This window comes from Erithacus rubecula (genome assembly GCF_903797595.1).
Source record: "Erithacus rubecula genome assembly, chromosome: 3".
Classification (NCBI taxonomy): Eukaryota; Metazoa; Chordata; class Aves; order Passeriformes; family Muscicapidae; genus Erithacus; species Erithacus rubecula.
The window spans coordinates 105,554,878-105,580,994 of NC_136689.1; the positions used below are offsets into that span (position 1 = coordinate 105,554,878).

At 41.9% G+C, this 26,117-nt stretch overlaps 1 protein-coding gene across 2 annotated transcripts; it reads left to right on the forward strand.

The window, feature by feature from the left end:
• The first annotated feature begins 263 nt into the window (after positions 1 to 263).
• On the forward strand, positions 264 to 25,351 carry LOC306799786 (desmoglein-2-like). Of its 2 annotated transcripts, XR_013773681.1 has the most exons (16): positions 264 to 495; positions 6,402 to 6,437; positions 7,295 to 7,429; positions 8,381 to 8,539; positions 8,842 to 8,986; positions 10,202 to 10,362; positions 11,184 to 11,318; positions 11,455 to 11,640; positions 12,468 to 12,727; positions 13,563 to 13,705; positions 14,335 to 14,562; positions 16,011 to 16,241; positions 17,250 to 17,396; positions 18,527 to 18,885; positions 20,905 to 22,706; positions 22,820 to 25,351. XR_013773681.1 is itself a non-coding variant. In XM_079301281.1 (15 exons), exons 1-15 carry the CDS (start codon positions 451 to 453, stop codon positions 21,931 to 21,933), a joined length of 3,399 nt encoding a protein of 1,132 aa, XP_079157407.1. In that variant the 5' UTR covers positions 264 to 450; the 3' UTR covers positions 21,934 to 22,802. The 2 variants fall into 2 exon arrangements, 1 of the variants encoding a protein (XP_079157407.1); XM_079301281.1 differs by lacking the exon at positions 22,820 to 25,351 and having other exon boundaries at positions 20,905 to 22,802.
• The last annotated feature ends 766 nt before the right edge of the window (positions 25,352 to 26,117 follow it).

Below are 26,117 nucleotides of genomic sequence, written 5' to 3' on the forward strand. Positions count from 1 at the left end.
AGAGTAGGAAGGATATAGCTCGGAGCGTATAAAAAAAATGAGGATTACAGGGAAGGTTGTCCTAAAAACGCCCACAATTTTATTTCTCCGAGTGACTGCGCTCCCCGCTATCAATTACTTTAGTGTATCAGCTTGATGTCGCAGCTCCCTGCGCGCCTCCTGCACGCTCCGGCTCGCCTTCCTCGGCGGAAGCGGGGCAAACACACCGCGAACTTGGGGCGCCCTCGGGGAGCCGGGCCCGGCGCTGCAGGGCGGAGCTCGCCGGGGCGCGGACGGGACTCGCCGCCGCGGGCCGGGCGGGGCGCGGGGCCGCTGCCTCTTGCCCCTTCCCGGAGCCGATCCCGCCCGGCACACTCCACCCACCCGCGGCTACTTGTGCCCCCTGCACGGGCCCGCGGCATTCCTGCCTTGGGCGGCCGGAGGAGCTGAGCCCGTCCCGGCACGGCGGTCATGTCGCGGGGCCCCGCGGCGGCGGTGCGGCTGCTGGCGCTGCTGGTGAGTGCTGCTTTACCCCGGGGATCCCGCGGTGCCGGGGCCGCTGCTTCGCCCCGGGGGTCCCGAGTGCAGCCGCCGGAGAGGGGTGCTCCCATGGGGATTTGGCAGCCCTCCCAAGGCCGGCTGCATGTGGCTGGGAATGGTTTTTCTGTCGTTCTTTGGGAATTAGATAAGAGCCGTTTGCTGCCTGAAAGCAGGTGGAGGTGGGAAATCCCGACAGGAGCGGTGTCTGGGATGGGTGGGGTTGCTGAGGCGTCGGGGGGAACAGGAAGGCAGCGAGGAACTCACGTTGTTGCCATTTTCATGTTCAACATACTCTATACTAGTAAATTGCTTTTTCCTTCTGAGGGAACAGTTCCAGGAGTGAAGATGAATCAAAACTTTAGAAGTTTTTATCGCCTTAGGAAAATTACACCAAATTCCTAACAATCGAGGACACTTCAGGCTTTCTCCTGCCCTTCACTAATTTTCAGCCATCAGCCTTTAGATCTTCCATCCTATGGAATACTTTCTCCAGCTAAAATGAATGACTATCTCATAACAAACTGAGAACGAAACGCTTGGTGTGTTGGATTTGGAGTGATGCTTCTAGCTCTTTCTAGCTAGTTTACTGCACGCTCCCTGTTGTATCTGCGGCATTTTCTTTTGCTTTTCACCTTTCCAGGCTGGCAGACTGCCTGCGGAAGTTGTGCTGCCGCCACTCAGACAAAGGTGAGGGTGGAGGCCATGCCCCGGATTGTTCCGGGAGTGCCGAGCAGCTGGGCAGGGATCAGCAGTGGCTTATTGCATGGACAGAATGGGGGTCGGGAGCCTGCAAAATCAGATTTGTTATCTGCAGACCTGTTGCCTGATAACTTTAATACAGATGTATGGTTGTGCATAAGTTGGCCAGCAACAGTTAAACCTGTTTTTACAGCAAGCTGGTAGTTGGGATTTGATTGGGAAATGTTTTATCCTCATTTTTTCCAAATGAACAATGGAAAACATGGAGTGCCACTTGTGCAAAAGTTTTCACGTATCCTCTCTGCAATACCTGAAGCCGCACCATTCTCCGTTTTGATGGGCTTGCACTGGTTCAGGATGCTGTTAGTTTTGCCTGAAGAACATTATTTTTCTCAGTCCTCATAATCGTCAGTTTCAGCTAAGGCTGAGTCACATGGCCTAAAAGACTCATTGTTGGATAGAATATTAGAGTGAGTAAAACTGCCTTTGATGGCTGATGTCAGAAGAGAAAGAGAGGCACTCCTGCATTTTGAAATTTTGGGGATTTTCTCCTAATCTGGGCATTCATGTGGCAAATAGTCAAGTTTCTTATTTGAGAGTATTGGATTAGGGTTAATTTATTTCTTATGAATCTTAAGAAACTACTGGAAAAATATTAGTCTAAAAGTAGTGTCTTCTCAAAGCATCTTCTGCTTTAGAAGCATCAGGAATGGTAGGTTCTTTCTCTGCCATTTTTCCTGGAAGTATCTCTCAGTGCTCGCTCCCTGCCTGCAGGCTGCATCCCTGTATCACCATCCCTGGGTACCTCACTGAGGTCACAGCAGATTTCCCCAGGCCCCTGCCTCTGACTCTTTTCTAGGAATATTTGTCTGTGCTGAATGGTGGTGCACCCAAAGGGTTGGGCTTGACTTGGAGTGTGTCCAGAGCACACTCCCAGAGCCATGGGCATGTCTGGCACAGCTATTGAGGATTGTTAGACTGGGAGGTTTCTCAGCCTTTTCTAAAGGGGGTGGACATCATGTCTTCAAGAGAAGAAGTCTTAGAACACTTCCTGCATTTGAGTGAAAGAATAGTTGACAGAGATGTACGAATCTTAGTATGGAGGTAGCAAAATTTACCCTTTCTCTGAATGTCGTCCTCAGATTGTACTTTGGGATGTTAGACTTAGGCTAGGTATAATGAAATTCAGGCCTGAATATATTAGATCACTAATGTCAGAATCAGTAGCAGGTAATTTTCAGAAGTAATAGAAACAAGTTAAAAACCATCACACAGCTAATCATGGTTTTACGAAGAGCAGAGTTAAGCCAATTCAAAGCAACCTAGCTTCTGTTGCCAGTAACATGTTGAAACGTGGTAAAGGTATTTACAAGCATCTGTGTATTGATGCAACATTTTAATACTGTTCCAAAAATAAGGGAAAACCCATCTGTGGTGAGGTCTGAAAGCAGCTGAGGAATATTTAAGGTCTAGTATTTTATCCATTCAGTGAACTGAAGTGGTATGTTTTCTTAATGCCAGACTTCAGAAAAAGGTGAATCTGTCCAGGAGAGCCTACATAACAGAAAAAAAAAAAAAAAAAAGCAATCTAAAGTCACAAAATCCTGATTTATTATTTTTAAGGGAAATTAAAGAACTGATATGTGAGAAAAGACAGTGAGTAAGGTGTTTGATAAGTTTGCAGATATACAAAGGGTAGAAGAAAAGGGGCTTGTGAAGGAAAGGGAACTGCACTATACAATGAGAGCATTGTCAACATGACAAAGGAGGGTAGGTCTAAGGCTAAGACATCTCAATATAGATGTTTAAGTTTCTGTTAAGGCATATGGAAATGCAGTGGATGCTGAGTGCACCTGTTTGATTGGATCAGATTGTACTTCTGAAGAAAAGCTCAGGAGTGTGTGAATTATATCTTTCCTGAATGAAACCATGTTGGGAGGTGCATCCATCTGCTTGTAGATTTTTGATTTGTGGGAGCAAGCTAATTCTAGTCTGAAGGATCCATCAAAACATGGGTTGTATATTGTTGGGTGTTCTACATCAAATCCTTTGCTCTGTAAATCCTCCTGTGTCGGGCTTACAGTACTTAATTGGACATGCCTGCAATCAGTAGAGCTCAGGGAGAAATAAATATGGACCAGCTTGGGGTCAAGTTGAAGAGCACTCTGATCTCTGTTGGTATTGGCTATATTTCCGCTGGTCATAATGGAAGTTTAGGCACTTAGCTTTCATTTAGATATATAAATTTGTGTGCCTAACTCTGAATATCATGCAAGCAGCAATAGGATCAACTTGCAAGGTGCTAAAAATGAGGATAATAAAATGAAGATGAAAATGAACAAACTTTTCATCTGTAGGACTGTCTAGGCATTCCCTTAAGTTAGTGAGGCTGAGAGACCTCCATCCCTCATTTTTAAGAACAGGATAAACAGTTGTCAGGAAGCATTTGGGTAGATGACTTTGGATAAGCCCCCCTGCTTGCTTCTCTGAGGTCTTCATCTGTTGTCTTCAACACCAAAATGACTCACAGGAGGTGCAAGCTTCACATCTCCTAACACACAGCACCCAAAAACAGACCACATTTCTAGGCATTACTGCTTCATGGTGTAGTAAATACTGACACATACCTTCTCAGTTACTCAGTCTTCATAACTTTACAGCTTAAATCTGAGCTTTGTGTTTGAAATCTGCCCTTTAGTCACTTCCTGATTATTGATGAACAGGGATTTGGGCAAGAGCAGCCTTGCAGTCACTATAAATGGCAGTCACTCCCTTCTTTCCCATTCCCTCTTGCCTATTCATGCTGCTTTCCTGTAGTGTTTCATTCCAATTTCATTACTTTGGGCCTCAGACCTTTGTTTTTTTTCTTTTGCAACCATCCCATTTTCTTCTAACAATGTGTTGTCGGCTCTGGTCAGCAGGTGTTGTCAGTAGATGTCTGGTTTTTGAGCCAAGGTTATGATCCACAGCAAATGACAGTGCTTTCCTACTCTGAGCCATTTAACAGAAGGGAGTTGTAAGATACTGAAAAAAGAAAAAAAAAATTTAGGGGGAGGGTGAAATTTCACATGTTCAACAGGCAGCAACTTCTGACATTTCACTTGTCCTTGAAGAAAATGTCACTGAAAAGTGCTTTTCCCCCTAGAATTTTTGGAACCTTGAAAAATTTTCAGTAAAAAGGCCGGATCTCTTTGCGTATTTTTTCCTCTTCTATTTATGCATCTTGTGAATAAAAGTGTCATTAACATTTAAGTTAACATTAAGTGTCTTAAAAATTTTTTGTAGATATCTTTTAAGTCCCTTGTGAGGCTACCTGTGGACTGTGGATTAAATAATACAAGAGCAAAAGTATTTTTTACTATCTTAGCATTAACATAGAATGTTTTGAGGGATGTTTGCTACTATGCAAATTGATTTTTACTTACCTTAAAGATTTTCTTTTTATAATGACTAGTGGGATTTTTTTACCCACTTTTGGCACACATCTCAGTGAAAGATCTGCTTATTCTTGGTCTTCAGACACTTTTGTTTATACTGGGTTACAAGGTTTCCAGTACAAGGAAACTCCTCAACATGTGTCTCTTGTCTCCATTCAGTTTTAAGGGAAAGTTTTCCCTGCAATTTACCAATTAGTGTAACCAAGGATGTTTTTGGTAACATCTTGACAATTACTCAGCTTCCAAAAGAGTTGCAACTTCTGTGAAAAACCTTGACTATAAAGCAAAATTCTTCTGACACTTTTTCTGGTATAATCTCATTAATCATGAAAATAAATTTTGAAAATTTGTATAATTAGTAAAATCAAGTAAGACTAAGAACATCCATGAAAACAGCTTGGTGTGAGATCCTGTACCCTTCATGACTCATATCCATTAGGAAACCTTCTTCTTGATAATTTTTGTCCTCAGAATATATACATTGGGAAAAATACTATTTGAAAAGCAGTTTTGTTGAACAAGTTGAAACAGAAATTTGCTGTATTGCTCAATACAGTCTGCTGGGTTGTGTGAGTACAAGATAACATCTTTAAAAAAAATAGAAGCTGTCATCAATTCAGTAATCAAGACTGAGTCAGAGGGAGTAATAGGGAGAGCCCAGTGAACAGACTAGAAACCAGTCAGAGACTGACTTATTTGAGTAGAAAAACACCTTTTCTGAGCCTGCTTTGCCTTAGGCAAAGAAAATAATCCCAAGAAATGCCTTAGAAAATAATCACCTAAGTTGCAAAATATAAGTAGTAATAATTTTCAGAACAGCAGCAGGATTTGCTACCTGTACAAAGTTCAAAGGTTTGATTTGTAGGTTTCCCATGTTGTAATATCCTCTCTTTTATTGTTGTTGCTTCCCATTACCTACATTTTTTGCAGTTTGAGGGGTGTTGTTACTTGCAGAGTCTGATGCCTGGAGAGTGGACATAAACATGGGGTCTCTAATAAATTGGCTTATTCCAGCCAGGATTTGTCATCTAACTGAGATATGCAGGGCCAGGCTGAGCTCTCCTGGTGTGTGAAGAGGTGGGCAGTCCCAGTACTGAACCTTAGCTTGCAGGGTTTTGTCAGAGCAAGGGCCTCTGCCCTGTTTGAATAAGTGATGCCATTTATCCTCCCAGAAAGGCTCTGAGTAAGAGAGCTGCTTCTGTCGTGTACACTTCAGCAGATGTTTGGGTTAGTCCTTTCCTTTAAGCACCATTTATCCTATTTTCTTCTTTGATGTGATTTATAACCCACCTAACCCACCACAGCCACAAATCCAAGGTTTGCCCAGAAGAGGGAGCTTCTCCAAAATGCTGCAGGCAATCAGCATTTGTTTCCATCAATGGCACATCCTCATCCTTTTGGAGTACTGAAGTATTATTCAGTACTAAAAAAAATAGTTGTTTAAAAGTTATTATTAAGTCTGAATTTATTAGGAAAAAAAAAATTAATTGCTTATAATCTGCTCCTGCTAGGAAAAAGGTGCCAAACTTAATTATTATGTAGTTAGAGTGTATATTTTTAATATCAATGGTTATGGGTGAATTTTTCAGAAGCTGTTATGGGTAAATAATAAATATAAATTCATACAGGTCAAAAGCCTTCTTCCTTGTGGCTTTGCTGCTCTTATGAAGCAGTTCCCAAAAGTTAAGTTTTAGTACTGCTGAAGTGACATGGAATTAATAATGACTATCATAATTTCCATTGCAGATCTGTTTGAATTATGGACATGGGCTCTACGTGAAGGTAGGTTATAATGGAAAGCTTTTTCTTTATCAGTCCGTGTGAAAGGGTTCTCTGAGAAACATACCAAAGCCATGCCTTATTTTAGTTGATAAATGTCTTGAATTCTACCATTTGCTGGTATGTGAAAGCTGCATAATGAATAGAGAAATGAAAGCTGGAAAATAAGTTAATAGATTCCTACATCCATCGCCTAGAGTAGCATTGAACTTTGAGAAACTTCCCCTAACACAGTAAAAATGTAGATTGCTTTTTTTTTTTAACTCAGTAGATGAAAAATCACTGTTTTATTGAATATGTTAATCTGGGAGTCAACAGAGATAGTAGAAACTAAAGTGGACAGAAGGATGAGGGGTGTCACACAGGGTAAGGTGAAGTTAAACAGGGATAGCAGAGACATGGGTGGTTTGAATAGAGGCCTGCTCTTTCATGTATTCTGTTTCAGAGGGAATGTGCAAACCATTATTGGTAGGAAGATAAACAAGGTGGTAAGGCAGAAATGGTGGTTCAAAACAGCCTTAGTGCCAAACTTCTTCCCACATCTGATGACAAGCATTTAAATCTTCCAGAGCAGGTGTATTTGCACCAACTGCTGGTCATGCAAGCTTGCTCATATTTTTGGAGCCTGTCTTGCCTAATTTTGTCCTGATGAGGAAATCAGTGCATTTTTCCTCTCCAGCCAACTTGAGGACTGTATAGCTCTTAGATGGTGACTCAGAAGGATGATGCTGTTCCATGATTTTGAAGTTACTAGCTATTGAAGAGCAAAAGTTGCTCAGAAGTCTTGGCTACAGCAGCAATAAAGCATTTATCTGAGGTGACTAAGTGTAATGCTGACGTTCCATCTTGTCTTTTCACAGGTTTATAACCGAAATGACAGGAGTGGCATGTTGTCTCATCCCAACAGCCTAGTCAGACAGAAGAGAGAATGGACAGTCCCTCCAGCTTTCATTCGGGAGGAGGAGGACAATTCCTACAAGAATCCAATTGCTAGAGTAAGCCCAGAAAACACTTAAAAACGCAATACACAGAAAAATTGAGATGAAAATGTAAAATAGGAGTGTGACTTCCCTAAACACACGCACATATATTTCTTTTATTTTAAAGGACTATTGAATACCAGTTGAAAGTTGACACATTTCCTTCTGTTTCCTTTAATTTAATGCCTGGTTTGGCTCAGTCACTCATCTTTTCATAGCCCCATTTTTCATTAAGCTTTTGGGGAATGCAGTATCTCTGAGTTTTTTTCATCCCACCACCCATACTCAGCTGGGATTGAAATTGTGCAAATCTGCTGGTGGTGACTGGGCAGAAGGATGTACATGGAGCATGATTATGTATTAGTAGTCATTTAGGAAGCAAAGTTAAAAATAACCAAGGTGTTACCCTTTGTGGAAGAGTCATATGTGTCTGGTTTGGCACCAGTGCTGAAACCTGAATTCACCACTCCTGCCACTTCAGCATATAAAATGACTGCAGGTGGTGGCAAGCTGTTGCCCTCTGCTTGGGCTGCTCCTTGATGGTGATACTGGCACAATGCACACTTTTCCAGATGTTTTGAATATCTGTTGACAACAGAAGAAAGGGTATAGTCTCTAGTCTCTGCAGCCTCTTCTATGTGTTCATCTCCAGGTCTGACCTTTTTTCCTCCACCCTATCCCTTCTCCAGTCCTGGTGTATTTGCTAACTTAGGTCTGACCTCCCAGGTCAGTTCCCAGATCCAGATGTTTCTTACCTCCCTGCACCAGATTATCAAACAGAACATGCAGCCCTTCCAGCCATTATCTCTACATCTCCACAGCCAGAGGAGTGCAGGGAAATAAATATGCAGTGTGCTAAGTATTTATTTTTGTTTGTTCATCACAAGGTAGAAAAAAATATTTTGTTGCACTTTTAAGTGTGATTTTATTTACTGAGTGTTTTTTAATTTGTTATATTCCTGCTAGATACATTCAGATCTTGAAGATACAGGAATAGTAGTAACTTACACTATATCTGGTCAAGGAGTAACAGAACCCCCTTATGGATTATTTGTTATCGATGGAAAGACTGGTTACCTGAACATAACAGGAAGGGTGGACAGAGAAAAGACACCATTTCTTCTTGTAAGTAGAAAATCAATATTTTCTTTATAGATCCCCTCCTGTCAATTTTTAAATTTATTTTCTTTAAATGTGTCTACTTGAAATAATACATATATATATAATATTATATAATATATATGTAATATATATAACGCATTTCTGGATATTTGTGTATACCTGCTTGTATTTATAAGCATATGTAATAAGCCTTTATAATATTTGTTCTTTATTATGTATAATGGGTGTATTTCTGGTTTGCACTTGTGTTTGCTATATGACAGTCACTCATTGGATTTGTTTTTTGTCTCTATCTGTATTATCAGGTCCGAGGCCATGCACTAGATAAGAATGGGGCAAAACTGGAAGAGCCAATAGACCTCCCAATTAAAGTTGTGGACATAAATGACAATTTTCCAGTGTTTTCACATGAAGTTTTTGTTGGTTCAATTGAAGAATTAAGTGAAACTGGTAACTTCATTTTATTTTTTTTTTCCTTTTAGTTTTTCCCAAGATATGCAAGGGGACAGGTGCATATGCTCTTTGGAGCAGTACACCTGCAGTAACAAAGGCACATTCTCTTGCTGACATAAGCCAAGTTATCCATGTGTGAATGAATGAAGGTTTTTATTCAAGGCTAGGCTGTGTTGTGTGATTAAGGGAGAGCATCCCCCTAGGGGCAGGAGAGAACAGTATTTCCTCTTGTGGAATCTTTGGTTTGTTGTCACAAATCCAGGAACCATGGTTCTGCAGGAATTGTACAGGAAATGCAATCTGCCTTCTGGTCTAGCAGTCACAACCTATTTGGGAGGGATTTCACTCTGCCATCCTCATCCAAAGCCCTGCTTTATTTGTGGTCTGGGGAGGTAGTTTGCTGCTAAGCACTTATGGCTGTGCCATAACCATTGAAGAACAAGTTAATGGCCATTTTCCTATGGGCATCGGTAAACATAAGATCATAACAGATTATTTTCAAGAAGATTAGAGAAGCTGGAGTAAAACAGCCTGGTAAATACCTGGCAGTGTGTCTGTTTCAGTGTCACTATAATCTGAAGAAACAAATTATTGCCCATCCACTTGGGTGAGGTCTTGAGTAACCTCAGCAATCTTTCAAGTCTATAGCAGACATGTAATGGCTCTTGGCATGAATTCCAGCTAATGTTAAAACTTAGGCTCTGGATGCTGAGGTATACCCTCTGCCTAAGGACAAAACCCCCTGCCATAAATTATAAGGGGATTGCACCGTGGGTACCACTGCATATATTGAGTGAAGCTGTTGGAGGTCAATGTTCAGGTAAAGAATAATTAATACTCTCTTTAGAAAAACGTGTGAGGGAAATGTAGCTCATTATTCAAAAGCTTGTACTTTCTGCTCTGCTTGGTATCTACATTTTTCTGTCAGAATTACTGAGAGAATGTAACCTGTTGTTTAATTTGTGCATTGAATTTTTTGAGTTACAGATGTGTGAATGCATTCTTTGTTGGCTAGAATATATACTTATAACATGTACCTATTGGGTTTAAGAACACTTATTCAACTTGATGCATTAAATAAATAAAGTCAAGAGCATCAGAAAATTGTGCAGTGCATCTAACAAAATGCTCCTATCTTTGACATTACAGTAAAGATATACACCAGTGCATGGTGGTGTAAACAAGTGCCATATTTTTGTTTGTATTTTCCAGGTACAATTGTAATGAGGATAAATGCAACTGATGCAGATGAACCAAATAATCTGAATTCCAAAATTGCTTTCAGGATTGTTTCCCAAAGCCCTAGCACTGCATTCAGCATGGACAAGAATACTGGTGAAGTTCGAGTAGCAAAAATAAACCTGGACAGAGAGGTAAAAAGCTCCTCCAGTTATGGTGTTTGCTAGTAGTGGTTTTCTGGTGCCCCCATTGTTTCACTCTCAGCCTTGCCTGCAGGGTGAAGAGCTGACCCTCTTTTTTGTCTTAATTTCCCTTGGGATTAAAGCCTTGTCTGGCTGATACATGCTTTTCAGGGATTGAGGGAAGAGGCAGTGAGATTAAGGCTGTATCCAACCCCTCACCTCCCTGTGCCAGCACCAGCCCAATAGTTGTTGCTTTCTGTCCCTCCTGTGTAGCCAGGGCAGCAAGTACCCAAAAAAAGGTGTCTTTTCTTTCTGCTGGGGAGTGTATAGCAAAGATAACCTAGATCATCACCTGCAAAGGTGCTGGTTGCATCTGGATTTTTGTAGCCTGCCCTGCAAATCACAGTGCAGAGAGTCAGGATAGGTGCTACTGTGAATCTGCACTGAAATGACCTATTGTGAGGGACATGACCTGTGCTTGCAGAGCTTTCCCTGGCCAGCAGATGGTGGTGGGAATGCTAGCTCTGTGGCTGAGATGTGGCTCTGCCTCTGGCCATGTCCTGACATTCAGGTGTCACTGGTCCTGTCCCTGCTCATGGCCACTGGCATTTTTTAATTTGATATTTAAGGACAGTCTGATTATTTGTGTGGAAAGTCCCATATCCTTTTCAAAACCTCAGTTCTACTCCAGCAGAATCCATCAAGGCACTTGTGTGCAAGATTTACTTCTAGCAAGAGAGGAGTTACAATTGACCATAAGAGACATTACAGAGGTCATACAGCAATGAAGGAATTTTTAGCCTGGATTAAACACCTTTTTCTTACCATGACAGACACAAAGTAGCTATTCTTTGGTGGTGGAAGCAAAGGACCGTGGTGGTCAAGCAGGTGGGAATGCTGCAACATGTTCTTTAGAAATCAAGATTCTGGATGTCAATGACAATCTACCTGTTGTTGAAAGTCATGCAGTAAGTACAATTATCACAATTTTTAGCATGATCCTACACCTTCCCCATGATAAGACATTGTGCAAAATTCCTTGCACTGTTGAAAGGAGGTAAACCATGACATCTTTTTAAAGAGTGGATTTTATTTTTATTGCAGTTTGAAGGAAGCATTGAAGAAAACAGAGCAAATGTGGAAATTATGCGAATAAAAGTATTTGACAAAGATGAAGAGTTTTCTGATAACTGGCTGGCAAAATTTACATTTGTTTCTGGCAATGAGGATGGTTTTTTCCAAATTGTAACAGATCCCCAAACAAATGAAGGAATTTTGACTGTTGTGAAAGTAAGTATAGATTTTAGAGATGCTACTTTAAATATTAGAATAATTTATCCATCTGTGTTGACAAATTGTTTTCATTCAGTCAATATGTAAAATATGTGGATACTCCTTCTTTGAGGTATTTTTAATGCGTTCAGTTATTCAATGCAAAATAACAGTTTTGTCAAGCTTTTCCATTGGCATCCTGTGTGATCTCAAATATAACTAGTATGGCAGGAGTCCCCAGACTTCCCTTGCCCTTTGGGCACCAGTACTAACATGCTGTAAACTTCCATGTTTCTGGTGTCCTTGATGATCTCAGTATAAATTTCTTTATATCCCCTGGCCACTGATAATGTTGCAGGCAACACCCATTCCATGAGCCATGGGCTACAGACTATTTTATGAACTTCCATAAGTTGAAATTATGAGGAAAATATTTTCCATTAGTAGAAATGTCTATTTTATAATTTTTGCATTTCTTTAGTCCACACGAACTGAAGATGCATAGTGCCTAATTATTTTTTTTTTAAATTGAGTATTATTGGAAGAGCCACATAATTGAGCATGGATTCACTGAAAGCACAGGCAGAAACTTAAATTAGTTTAATTCAATAATATAAAACCATATTTATGGTGTTATCCATTAAAAATGAGTGAGAGTAACAGGGTAACAAATTTTTTCACACTGTAACATTCTTATTGCTTAACTATTACTTAAATATTTACATCCTTACTACTCAAATAAGGATGCTATAGTATTATTTAAATACTAAATGTATGCATGTTGTCCAGATACTGGATTCTGGCAAATTCTGAATGTTCTTCTATTATTTTCTTCATTGCTCTAGGCACTGGATTATGAAAAAATGCAGAGCCTAAACTTAGGCATTGTTGTCACAAACAAGGCAGAGTTCCACAAGTCGATTAAACCTAGTTACAAAGCAGAAACAATTCCAATCAAAATTAAGGTAATCAATGTGCAGGAAGGCCCTGTGTTCCCTGGTGGAAAAAAAATTATTGAAGCAAGTGAGCAACTGCAGATAAAGCAGGTTATTGGACAGTATCAAGCCTATGATGAAGACACTGGGAAAATCTCAGAGCGCATTACGTAAGAATTTTTTTATAACCATCAAAACTATGTCAGAAGTCATATCGTATTGTCAAAATTTGGATGTTGAACCAAAATAATTTCAAAGGCAATTTTCTGCTAAGTATAATTCATCATGATCTTCAATATTCTATTATGCAGAAAACAGGTGATATGAAAATCCTTCTTCTTTTGTTGTATATGACGAGACATGAGTGTTTGGGCTAAAGTTGTCTATGTTTGCATGATGTGTTTGTCATACCCATCTACTTTTGAGATTAGATTTACCAATCTGATTCCATTGTCTCCAGTAAAATTAAAATGGAATATGCAGAAACATTTATCAGTCAGACAGAAAGGGTGTAACACAGATATGTCTGCATTTGTGTGCTTGGGTTTTTAATCACAGCTTTTCAGCTAGAATGTTAAATTTAACCACCACCATGGCCTTTACAAATGGTACACAGCAGAGTTGCACACCCAGGGGTGGACCCCTTTCCCCCATGCCTGTAATAGAGTTTTTTGTGGGTGTCTCATGCTCTTCTTGTGCTGGGAGCACAGAAGGAGAGGAGGAGGATGGTACCCAGCAGTGCAGCTCCATCTCCTGTTCCAGCCTCACTCCCTGATTGTACTTTATATAATGCACCCATACCTAAATGTTTGACCCAGAGAGAAAAGCAGCTCTCAACATTCAGGGCAGGTTTATAGTTGTAACCAATTACATTGGCAGGAGCATCAGACTAAGGGATTTGATCTCTGTTTTGAATGGCTAGTAGATGTACTATGAAGCTGCTTGTTCTACTGATGGTTGTTTTCCTCATTATAAGTGTGTCCATCTTTGTGTGATTTTCATCAGATACATGAAAGGAAAAGATGCAGCAAACTGGGTCACTGTAGACCCAGTCACAGGTGAAATCCGACTTGCTAAAAATCTTGATTACGAATCACCTCATGTAGTAAATGGTACCTACACTATCACCATGTTGGGTGTAACTACTGGTAAGTTGAGAGGGTTTTGTTTTCACACAAATCGGTTTGTTTGCCTATCTAGAAGGGTATTTGGCTTAACCTACCAATCTCTAAAGATAAGCACCAAGTGCAGTCTCGGTATTCAAAGGAGAGATGCAGGCAACTCATTTTTTGGAATGGGTTCCCAAGGTAATTGTTTCACCCCTTTGACTAGATGGAGCTGAACTTCTATTAAAAGAAAAGTTTTCAAAGATAGGTGTGATATGAAACTCTATTGTCAAGGTGGGCATTGCCAATATCTCAATGTACCTATCATCAGATTCATAGTCCTAAGTTTTCCTGACTTCTAAGCAAGAAAGAATCTCTGAACTTCTTTTGTATCTAAGTAGCATTTTTCATTTATAATCTGCATATTACTGTGTAACCATACAGGATTTTTTTTCAAGTTAAAATAATGAAACAGCTTGCCTTCAGAACTTTATCAATATATTTATCAACATTGGGAATGAAACACTGCTTTCCTAAGCTGCCAGGAGATCTTTTTAAACTTACTTCAGCAATGTTGGTGTTTTGAAAAATACTAAGTCAGGGGTTTTTTTTATTTTAAGATAAAGTTTTGTGCACAAATCAATTTAATTTTTCATATTTTAAATTCTTAGATTCCCCAAGGAAAACAATCACTGGCACAGTCGTCATTCAAGTTCAAGATGAGAATGATAACTGCCCAGTTATTGTGAACCCTGTGCAGACTGTGTGTTCAGATGCAAAATTAGTTGATGTTACAGCTCATGATTTGGATAGTTACCCAAACAGTTATCCCTTCAGCTTTACTGTCATTGATGAGCCAGAAGGGACAGCAGAAAACTGGATAATTGCATCTGGAAATGGTAAGAAAATGTATTTTTAATTACTTTCAGTTCTTTGAAGTTCTAAGGTTGTAGTTTATTAATTCCAGTCAAACTGACAGTTTGGCTGAGTGAGACTATGGAGACCATATGGAGTCAGGCATTAAGAACCATAATTTATGTTCTGCTCCCTTCTTTCTAAAGATTATAAAAGTTCATACATGTCCTCTGAAGGTGTGTTGCCTTCCCTGAGCTGGACCATCTTTGCCTGGCTTGATCCCCCGTGCGTGGTGACCAGGATTTCATGAATAATGCTAGGATCAAGCTACACCCATCTTCTCATGGGAAACATGCTGTGATGCATTATCTGGGCATAGAAGACAAGCTGCCCATGAGCCATCAGTGTGTCCCTTTGGCCAAAAGGCCCATGGTGTTCTGGGGTGCATTAGGCAGAGCAGAGCAAGCAGGTCAAGGGAGGTGATCCTGTCCCTCTGCTGTGCCCTGGTGAGGCACATCTGGAGTGCTGTGTCCAGTTCTGTCTCCTTGGTACAAGAGGGATGCAGATTCCTGGAGCATTCAGACAGAGGTCTATGAAGATGATTAAGGGGCTGGAGTATCTCTTATGAGGTCAGGCTGAGGGAGCTGAGCCTGTTCAGCCTTCAGAAGAGATGACTGAGAGAAGACTTCATCATCATCTATAAGAATCTGATGAAAGGAGAGTGGCAAGAGGATGGGGCCAGGCTCTTCTTGGTGGTGCCAAGCAGTAGGACAAGATGCAATGGGCAGAAACTGATGCTCAGAAAGCTTCCACCTGAATACAAACACTAACTTATTTACTGTGCAGTGGCTACACACTGGAAGAGCTTGCCCAGAGAGGGTGTGGAATCTCCTTCAGTGGAGATACTCAAGAACTGTCTGGATGCAATCCTGTGCCATGTGCTTTAGGATGACCTGCTTGAGCAGAGGTTGGGCCAGATGTCCCACTGTGGTCCCTCCCAACTTTAATCATTCTGTGATCTTCTGCCTGGTTAGTCCTTGACATGACATAGGCACAGGAGCAGGTATTTTGTTGGCTCCCGATCTCTGTCTGTGGCCTACAGCAGATTAATCTCCTCAAGACTGAAGCTGTTTCTTTATGAGTTCAGCCTTTTATCTATTCAGATCACATGGATGCTGTACAGGTGATTGGACTGTCTTCCATGCTTAGTCTCTCGTCTTGTGAAATTTTACAATTATCTGAACCTACAAGTGAGCATGGCTGCTCACTTACCAGCATGAATTACTTGATAAAAATAGAAGCACGTATACTGTAGCAGCAGCTACTGAAACTTAATTCCATTGCATTGACTGGGCTTAACTGGAGGGGATTTGTTGGAAGACTGTAACAGTTGTATTTTAGTTAGTTTACAGAAGTAAATTTTCTCTCTGCTCACTTCTTGTCCTTTTTTTTTTTTTTTCTTTTCTTTAACCTCCCTCAACTTCTGCCTCAGACACCAGCATACAGCTGGTACCACAAAACCTGAAGCCGGGCAGAACTGAAGTTCCCATGCTAATAAAGGATTTCCAGGGGGTCAGCTGTGCTCTGCCACAGTCTCTGCAGCTGACTGTGTGTAAGTGTGCAGATGATGGTGTGTGCCAGGAGAAGTTTGTCGGCGCCAAGTCGGTGGGTCTGGGACCAGCAGCAGTTGCGCTAATCATCTTGGCATTTTTACTTTTGCTGCGTAAGTAACTATTTCATATTATCTCAGAAGCACTGCAGATGTGGTCTGCAAAGCATCAGGAAAGAAACAGTCCAGCTCCCAGGTTTTATCATCTTCATACATTCTGTGTAAACTTTTAGTCTTGTGGGAAGTCATGGCAGATCCCCAGCTAATTTTGGTCATATCAGCACTTCACCCTCAAAGGATTTCAAGCTGTTAATTTCAAAATTAATATGAACAACTTTTAATATTTGTTTATGGTGCAGTAAATACAAGTGGGGAAGCAGTGAGGAATGCTTTTGGTATTCTGAGATGTCCCCAGGTGAACCCTAACTCTTCCTGCTCAAACCACAGCACATTCTCCACTCTTTTGTGTCACTGCAGATTCACTGCCTTGCTCAGAGCAGTATGTGACATTGTCCTTTGGTGAGATAAAAGAAAAATAAGAATATTTGTAATTATGGTGTGCCCAGGTGCAGCAGTGCTGCATTTAAACTCCCAATGGTTTGTTGCTTGTGCTGGCAGCAATCTAACTGTGATAAAACAAAGTTCATGCCACAGGAATAATATTCTCTGCTTCTGAAACTGGGTTATTCTGAGTCCCCCAGGCAACACTCTAGGCATGTCAAAGGAGTGGTGAGGTGGAGTTTACATGATGTTACATGTTGTTATCTAGCAGTAAAAGAGGAGGAGTTAGAAATGCTGAGATTGTACAGTGATAGCCAGGGCTTGGAATTGGTATATGAGATCTTTGATAGAAGTATGGTCACATACATGTGTGGCCATCTGCAGGATTCAGGCCCTGATGTGTTAGTTGTCAGTTTGCTCTCTAGGACAATGGTCTTGGCATATGCTTCTAGGAAATGCATTGCATATTTGAGAGCCTGTCTTCAATCCTTGCCAGCTCTCATACTGATAATACATTGAAAATACATTTGGGTGTAGGAGCTGGCCAAACTCACAGTGGCTGTAAGTATGCTAGGATCCTAATAACCACACTGTTAATGACAAACTTCTGTTTCCCTACAGTGGTTCCACTGTTGCTGCTGCTGTGCCCTGGTGGCTTGGGAGCAAAGGGATTTGGTGGAGCAAAGACATTTGCTGACATACCAGACCACAGTGAAGCGATGTTGCGTCAGTGGAACAGTGAAGGAGCAGCTCCTGAGGAGAAGGCACGTATCCCTAACACCCCTTCTCTTTGATTTCTATCCCAGTGTTCAGTTTGCCACCTGGGGCCTCTTCCACTCTACAGGCAGATATTTCAGAATTCTACAACAGATTTTAACAGCATGTGAACATTAATTAAAATTTACCCTGTGAGGCTCAGTGAAGGACGTGTAGGAGATGACTTCTACCGGCAGCTGTAGAAAAAGCAACCATAGCACTTAAATCCCAAAGTATAGGGAAAGCAATCAAGCAAATGTTGATCATATCTGAGCAGAAGATAGGACTGTGGGAAAGGCTTTGAACTAATAGAGAGTGAAACATTAGCATTTGCAGGCCTGGAATGCTCTGCACCCCTTTGGGAGCATGATAAAGCAGCAAAATAATGGGTTATAATGCTGGGCTTCCCTTCATTGGTTTAAAGTTTCAGACTGTTTTAAATTAATTCCCTGTGTATTTTCTTTCTCAAACAGAGGAAATTCCATAGTAAAAAAGAAAAAGGCAGAAAAAGGTGCAAATCTGCAGAGGGAACAGTAAATACCAAGAGAAGTTTGCTCTTTGTTGTTATGCTACAAAATAAGGTTTTCAAAAAAAGGGCATGACCGTGACATGCTTTTGCACGGTAACAGAAACAGAAGGTAAAAGACTTTGATTTAAGGCCAATGCTCACATCAAATCCTTGTTGAAAGATAATTAACAAGAAAGCCAAACTACTAGGAAAAAAAGAAAGGCCAGGAAGCACCATAGAGGTGGCAGGCAGTGCATATTTTCCCACTTTGTGTCTGAGGAAAACTGAGCAGTTTTTCTTGGAGCAGCTGAGCTCCTGAGAGTTTTGCAAGCCTTTTTTGGTGGGGCTTTTTTTGTTTTGTTTTTCTTTATTTTCAATCCTCTGAATTTCAAGAAAACAATGATCTATAGAATTATCCCCATGAACCTTCTTGGCAGTAAATTTGTGGAAGCTGCACCCTGTCTTAGGAGGCCTTTTACTCTTTGCAGCAACATGTACAAGTGCAAATTCAAACAAGTCGTAAGGCAGCACCCTCCCTGTTCCCACCCAGCCCCACTGCTGGTTTGGTGAGTTCCATGTGCTAGACTGCAAAGCTTTCATGTCACATCTTAATTTGTCTTATTTATATAGCCAGTGCTAAGCTTCATTCCACCCACTGCACTTGGGAACTTGAAAGGAGCAGCAGCAGTAGGAGCAGCAGGAGCAGCAGCAGGAGGAGCAGCAGCAGCAGCAGGAATGAGTGGACAAGAAGTTCTAATAGGAGCAGGCAGCTCTGCCTCTCACGTAGGAGAGCATCACAGCACTACTACCAGGGAAAGATGGGAAGAGCAAAGGCATCTTCATTCAGCTGGTGACTATGGAGCCATCATGGCAGCTGGAGCAGCTGAAGGCATGGCAGGTGTAGACGGCAAGACAGTCATGTCTGGAGGAGGAGTTGCTGTGGGAGCGGCAGGAGCCATGAATGAAGAATTCCTAAGAGACTACTTCAACGATGTAAGCATATGGCCCAAAAATAACAGCATTGTGATGTTTGCACTTGGCATTGTGAAATATCGTTCATGTTATGACAGAAAGAGATGAGTAGATATGTAGATATAAACAGTCCTGATATTGTGCGTGTGGAGTTGGGGGCATTAAGGATTTTTGGATTAGCCACACATGTGGTACTTGGAATGTGACAATGCTCAGTCTTCTAGCACTGAATGCTTGCAAGGTGTCACACAAATACACCTTTCTCTCAAGGAAGGTATTTGTGGATGGGATCCAGAATGTTCAGCAATAGCAAAGGAGCGCATTGCCCAGGAAAAAGCCCTGAGAAAGACTGTATGATCTAAATCTCAGGGATTTAAGAACATGAAACTGGTCTCTAGGGAGGCACCTGTGATTCATCATGAATCACAGCTCCAAACTTTACCACGGAGCAGGTTTTTGAAAGATAAGCCAAAGATGTCACACACCAGTGGGTGGGGCTGTATTTTCAAAGTAGCTGATGCAGTAAGTGGTGCTGACTTGTCTATTTGCCCAGCAGCCTGAGTAAAGGGCCATTCATCAAAAGGTGTATGAGGCATGTGTTGCAGTCCCGTTCCTTTTTTATTTTTTACTGACCCGTTGGTTAGTAGGTTGTTCCTACTTGTTGAAGCTATTTCTCTTCATGTTATGCACATTGTTAGTCCTTTGGCTGATGAGCTCCTTGTAGTGAAAGTTTGACTTCCATTCACCATCACCTGTACAAACAAAACATATTCACACCCTACAGCTGGCAGCTGATGTGGTTTTGCCAGGGAATAGCTGTGCAGATTTGAATCACCACCTCAGGCCAGGGAAGGATTTGAGCTTTAGGTGCTTTTATGTCTCAGAGTGCTCTAGCTACTGGTCTCCAGCGTGAACAGATGCAACAATAGCAATCTCCTTTTCTTCCACTCTTTGTGACATACCTTAAGCATAACTGCCTGATGAAGTCTTCAGAAGGGAAGTCATACTCAATATCCACACAACTTCTTGGAGGCTAAAATATCTCAGATTAGGGGTGAGGAAACAGAAAAGTAACCAAACCAAATAGTTTCAGCTGATTTTTGTGGCAGAATCTTGGGTTGTGTACCTACTTCCAGGATCAAATGCAGTTAAAACATGCAGAGTCAAATTGAGTCTGGATATATAACACATTACACAGATGCCTGAGCTAATTTGCAGTCCGGAATTTCAGATGTGGCAGAAAGGTGGTTCTGAGCACAAGCCAGGAGCCATATTAGATAAAGCTGGTTCAGCAGGTCCAGAGGATTTGGCTGCCTTCACTTTTGGATCTGGAGCTGATGCAAACACATACACAGAGATTTGTGCCAGCACTGCAGCAGCTCCGTGGCAGACACTGCTTTCAGACTGAGCTGACCCTGTATGCACTGTAGCCAGAACTCCTGAGCCCTCCTTGTTGCCAGGTTGCCTGCATGGAGCCTAAGAATTTACATGATGAACTATGCATCCATGCTTTACCAAGCCATTTAACTTATTGATTTCTTTCCTGTTGGGCATCCTGGATGTGATCCTGTAGTCTGCGCTAGTGAAAAGGGCCATGGTAGGTAGTAACATGTCAGCTTGTACTCAGTAAATGTTTCTTTAAATGTTAGGGTACCATCAGAAATGGTCTTGGTGCTCTCCCACAAAAACCTTAGTTAGAGGTGAAGTTCAGTCACTGAAGTAAAACAGTTTCTTCATGAATATGGAGCAATGTCACAAGTAGTACATTTACTGGAAGGAGCAGCAACAGATGGTGATGGTATCCAAATCTTAATTATAATCTCAGATTTTTCTTCATATCAAGGGTACTGTCAAGTTCAGACTAATTTCAAAAAAGCAAAAAAATATGTTAGGTACAGCCCTTGTTTCATTGACAGTTTCTGTGGGATCAGCTAAATTTTTTATTACAACCTTTTTGTCTAAGTATTTCTGATTTTTCAAAATTACTAAGTTCAGAGCTGGCATTAATGAACTCTTGCTTGTTTTTGTTTCTGTCTGCAGAAAGCTGTCTCTTTTGCGGATGAAGATGAGGAGCAAGCTGCAAAAGACTGTCTCCTGGTTTATTCCCAGGGAGAATCAGGCTCCCCACACGGCTCCGTTGGCTGCTGCAGCTTTATTGAGGGGGACCTTGATGACCATTTTCTTGATGATTTAGGAGAAAAGTTTAAGACTCTAGCAGAAATATGTATAGGTAGACAGATCAATATGAAAGAAGGCGGCTACAAGAATGAATCAGGTTTTGGTCTTAGTGAAGCAAAGTCACAGTTCTTAGATCAGCAAAATGCTTCCACCTCTGAACAAACCTTTGCCTCAGGCAGTCGTTTCCAGTCTGCCCCACCCATGCACACAGGCAGTGGAGCAGGAGAAAGCACCCTGTCCAAGGAGGTGGTCACAGAAACAACCTTTTCATCATCCCATTCGGGGCAGCACAGTGCCCGGCAGCTCCCCGCAGGCCATGCAGAGAGCAGTGTCTCCATGATGGAAACATCCTACTCTGTGGGGGCTCCTGCCCGCTCAGCCCCTGTCTTTTTAGACCCCCAGTTTAAGGAGAATGTAGTGGTGACAGAGAGAGTGCTGGCACCTGCATCGAGCATTCAGGGCATGGTGAAAATCCCAGACCTGCCGCATGGGAGTAATGTGGTGGTTACAGAAAGGATGGTGAAGTCAGCAGGGGCAGGGCCAGGAACAGCCCTGGCAGTTCAGGATCTCCCTGACTCACAGTACGTGGTGGTGAGGGAGCGGGAGAGGGTGCTGGTGCCTGCTGCAGAGCAGGGCTCCCTCAGCTTCCCCACGTCCACAGAGGAGCGCAGCACGGTGCTGAGTGAAAGGGTGGTGACAGCCTCGGGGCTGCAGAGCAGAGCTGAGCAGGCAGCAGGTGCCAGCTCAGGAAGGCAAGAGCATGCTCTGATCACAGAGTCCCCACTTAACCTGATGGGCTCCGACTTACAAGGGCCACCCTCTGCCAGTGCCACACTGAGCAAGTCTTCCAGGGTCACCAAGTACAGCACAGTGCAGTACACTCGCTCCTAGCCTGGCTCCTTGCAGGGCTGGCAGTGCCCAGCACCCTTCTGTCTGCATGCATCCTGCCTCGGGCTTTTCCATGACATCCAAATTTGCTGGAGCCTCCAGAGTGACATGTACTCATTTGCACTAGTTTGTATAAATATGGATTGTACAACCAGGAAGCAAGTAAGGAAAACTGGTGTTATGCTACACTGGCAAGGATGCTTTTGAAGTGGAAAGATAGGAGAAATACTCTTTTTTTCACTGGTTTGCTATTTTTGTTATTGCTTTTTATTACACAGATAGTGTAAAACTACCACATAACCAGAGCTACCTAATTATGGGAAAACAGGCAAAAAGTATCCAGTCTAGTGATGGATAGTACCCTGCAAAGCACAAGTAAAGTTATTAAACTGCTATTGAGTATATCTGAAGTCTCCACTGAGGAGAGTCAGTTTCTCATTGTCTGTTTGTCATTGCATTGTGGGCCATGGCAGCTCCTCCTGAGCCTTGCTAAGAAATCCCCTGAGAAGCCCAGGCCACCAAAGCTAGTATACTTTCAGGCCAGGGGTGTGTTGATCTCCTGAAGGGATGTCACAATTTCAGGTTATCAGAATTTGTAACTTAAGCAATCAGTGCTTGCATGTTACCACAGTAGTTAAAGAAGGGAAGTAGTAAAAAAGCTGAGAACTGCAATTTTTTATTACCTCAGTCTAGAAGTTCCATTACTTGGTGTGGGTCTACACTGACACAGACAAGTAAGCATTTGCATTGTGTACATTTTCCACTTCATTTAACTTGTGAAAAACAGCCGAGGCTTGCCTTAGCCTTAGAGCCAGAGATTCACTTAGTGGCTTTGTCAGCAAAGTTTATGGCCCTTTGTCATCTGTAGGATTTGATTTACAGGTGTGAGTTCACAGACACAGGAATCAACCTTGTGTATGTATGGCTCCACTAGTTTCAGTACCAGAGCCCATAGTGCTGTGTAATAACAGCTTCCCTTGGCTGTGGCAAGACAAGAGGAAGCTCCTTGTAGCTCTGCAACATTTGAGTTTGCTTTCCTTGAAGTTTATGTGGTAAAAGCAGGAGACAGTACAGCACTGTTTGGCAATATGTATATATGCACATGTAAATATTTGTATGCCATTTGGAACATTCTGAAGTTAATTTTATACAGGAAAAAATGTCTTACACTCCTTAATGTTTTCTCAGAGTAGAATTATTTTAGGTGAGGCACAGGTACCATGTGTATCTCATACCTGTGAAATCAGCAAGTTGGTCATAAGGTAATGCAGATCCCGTGGATCTGCAGAACTTTCAGGTTGTCTCCATCTCCTGGAGTTTTCATGCAGCTACAATGTTATATTTTCCAATGGTGTGTTCTGCCTTTGACTAGAAATGGCTCTCGCTGTGTTTAGTTTTACTAATAGTAAAAAAAAAAGTTGCTTCAAAAACATAAATACACAAACTAGGAACCATGACTGTGCTCAGCTGTGACAGATGGGCCATTACATAAGTGGAGTAGTATTTCCAAACATATCAAACTGCTTGCTTGCTTGGACCTCCTGGTTATTTGTCTCTTACACTACATTTTTAAAATATATGTATTTATTTCTAAGCAAGCCTGTAAGTCCAAATGATCATCACTTTTCTGACTTTCTATTAGAGTATCTTTGTGGTTTTATACAATCTCAAAATAAAGAACTCTACTGTATTTTTTAAATTCTTCATTCAAACAGCTACCCCCTACCTGGCTTTCCTACTGCAAATAAAGAGTTTAAAGATAAACTGAGGACTGAGGTTTGCCAAACAGCCTCAAAGAATATCTGAAAAATGCAGATGTATAAAAAGTTGGTGTCCTGCTGTGAATTAAAGGTTTTGATAAAAATGTGTATTCTGCCTTGTTGTTAAGTGCACTAAACTCTGTACTAATTTGATGCAAGAGAACAGTATCTCCTCTGTAGATTTACTGGGCTTTGAGTCAAATCCTTCAAATCAGTGTATGCTTCCAGACAACCTGGCATAAAACAGTCTTGGTTTTATAACATGTTAAAACATGCAGTTGTTAACATCCAGAAGAAGATGTAAGAGTGTAATGTTTGTATATAAACTTCTTTCACATACCTGCTTGTACAGAGTCTATTTGAATAGATTCATTAAGAGCAAGTCTCCATTATTTGGCTTAGTCTTGTACTGAGGCTGCAGCTGCTATCAGCATATCAGCATGTGTCAATGCTGGCAGGGCATCCATCAGATTATGTCACTCACTTTTAATGGAGCTATGTTTTGTAAACGATAGTGACTGGTGGGAGGAATGTACAGACCCAAATTTATGGAAGTTCGTGGTTAGCATCTAGATAACCCCGAGAGGGGGACTAGCCCCAGACACTTATCTTTGTGAGAGATGCCTTGTTGTGACTTCAAAAGGAAAAGCAAAGTCTGTAATTTTCTTATCTAAGAATAACAGAGCACAGTTATGCTGAAATGCCAGCATGACAGGGATTATATCCATGCTGTTCTTCTGTGATTTGTGTTACCTGTGAATCCCTGCTAAGTATGTTGGACTCCATGAGTATGAGCTAGCCTGCCACAACAAGGATGCAGCCTGTGTCCTGGATAACCACAAGGAAGAATTTTTGCCATCCCTATGTGTGTACTTGGCGCTAGGTTAGACTTCACAAGACAGTACAATCTTTTCCAGGCTCCATTCTTTCCTGGGAATTTGATCATAGTCCCCCATCAAAGGTTTAAGGCTTGTCAGGGTTATCAGCAGTAAATCAGTCTTTAAAAGTTAAGTAAATCAGCTGCTATCCCTAGGAGAATGATGATAAGTGTTTATGGCCTTGAGGCATCTCAAAAATGCATCACTCCTTCAGCATGCACTGCAGTGGTGGAGCTGGTGCTGCTGGCTGTCTCCTCTTCTAGCCCCTTCTTCCTGGTGTCCTTTGAGCTTCCAGGGAGCTCAGAGTGCATTGCAGCCATCTGTCCTTCTGACTTTGTGTGCAGGAAGGTTGGCCCCTGCCTGCTGCTAGTGCAGGCTTTCAAAGCACATACAGTTTGCACTGTTTCAAGGTAGCTTTTCAAGGCCCAAGTGCATGGAGAAGCAAGGCATTGGGGGCTACTGAACACACAGAAATGGCTTTCAGACATGGGAAAACCTGAGAGCCCTGTTAGGAAAACCTTCTTCCACAGGTATCTTTGCTGTTGCTACGAAGATGGGATGCTGGATGGCAAGGACTTTTGGCATGATCTGGGAGAGGCTTGGTGTCAGCAGGACAGTGCTCACGTGAGGCAAAATGATGGGTTAAGATGACTGGATGACGAGAAATGGTGTTCTGCTTTCCCTGCATCGACAGCAGTCACTGAATTTAAAAAAAATTACATGGAGCAGGGCCCTGATTGCCCAATAAGCCATTCCCAGTGCCCCAACCCTCTGATGTGACTAGTGAGAGTCACTGCAGGAAACAAAGGCACTAATGTAGCCAGTGTGACTCTTGAACCACACAAAGTGATTGCATTCTCCAGCTCCCAGTTTCTCCTTGTGGCTTCACCCCAGGAGCCAGCACTGCAGGTGGTCAGGTCTCCCCAGTACATCATATGGCTCAGCACCTTGGCAACCAAAAATAAAACTCAGGGCTGGATACCTGTTCCCTATTGTGTGGGGCTGGTACGTAGGGAAATTATCCTCATTTTTACAGCTACCTATTTGTGAAGCCACACAGGTATAGTGAAAGGGGGCATGACAGTGGAGCCCACAGCTGAAAATTGTGTCTTTATGTAATTCTAAGCAAATTTTTTACATGCCAAATGGTGAAACTTCCAACATTATGTTGCATTAGTTAGGGAAGCCCAGGGAGAGAGGGATTCACACTGTGCAGATGTTCCCTCCACTTAGTTTAATATTTTTGGTGAGTTACTGATGTGTAGGGAGTGGTACCACTGGTTTTAAAACTGCCCTGAAACTGTATTGCCTTGAAATGCATGACAGAAAGTGTCTTCAGCCATATGGTAGGAGTGCATCCAGAAGGTGCTGTGGACATGCTGGGGGAAAGCTACATGACAAAGTTTGTCCTGCTGGGTGCTGGGGAAGCAGGACGGTTTATAGCCTTCCTCAGCTCCAAGCTGGTTTCTGACCTACGTTTCAAGTGTTTCATCAGACTATTTCTCTTAGATCTATTATCTGCTATTTGCTAGAGCAAACAGAACTCCGA

What these genes read in the sequence shown, in the direction of transcription:
- LOC306799786 (XM_079301281.1), top strand. Translation starts at nt 451, where the DNA reads ATGTCGCGGGGCCCCGCGGCGGCGGTGCGGCTGCTGGCGCTGCTG. An exon ending in CATGTTGGGTGTAACTACTG is followed by an intron (nt 13,706 to 14,334) that starts GTAAGTTGAGAG and finishes TTAAATTCTTAG; the next exon opens with ATTCCCCAAGGAAAACAATC. An exon ending in TAAGAGACTACTTCAACGAT is followed by an intron (nt 18,886 to 20,904) that starts GTAAGCATATGG and finishes TTCTGTCTGCAG; the next exon opens with AAAGCTGTCTCTTTTGCGGA.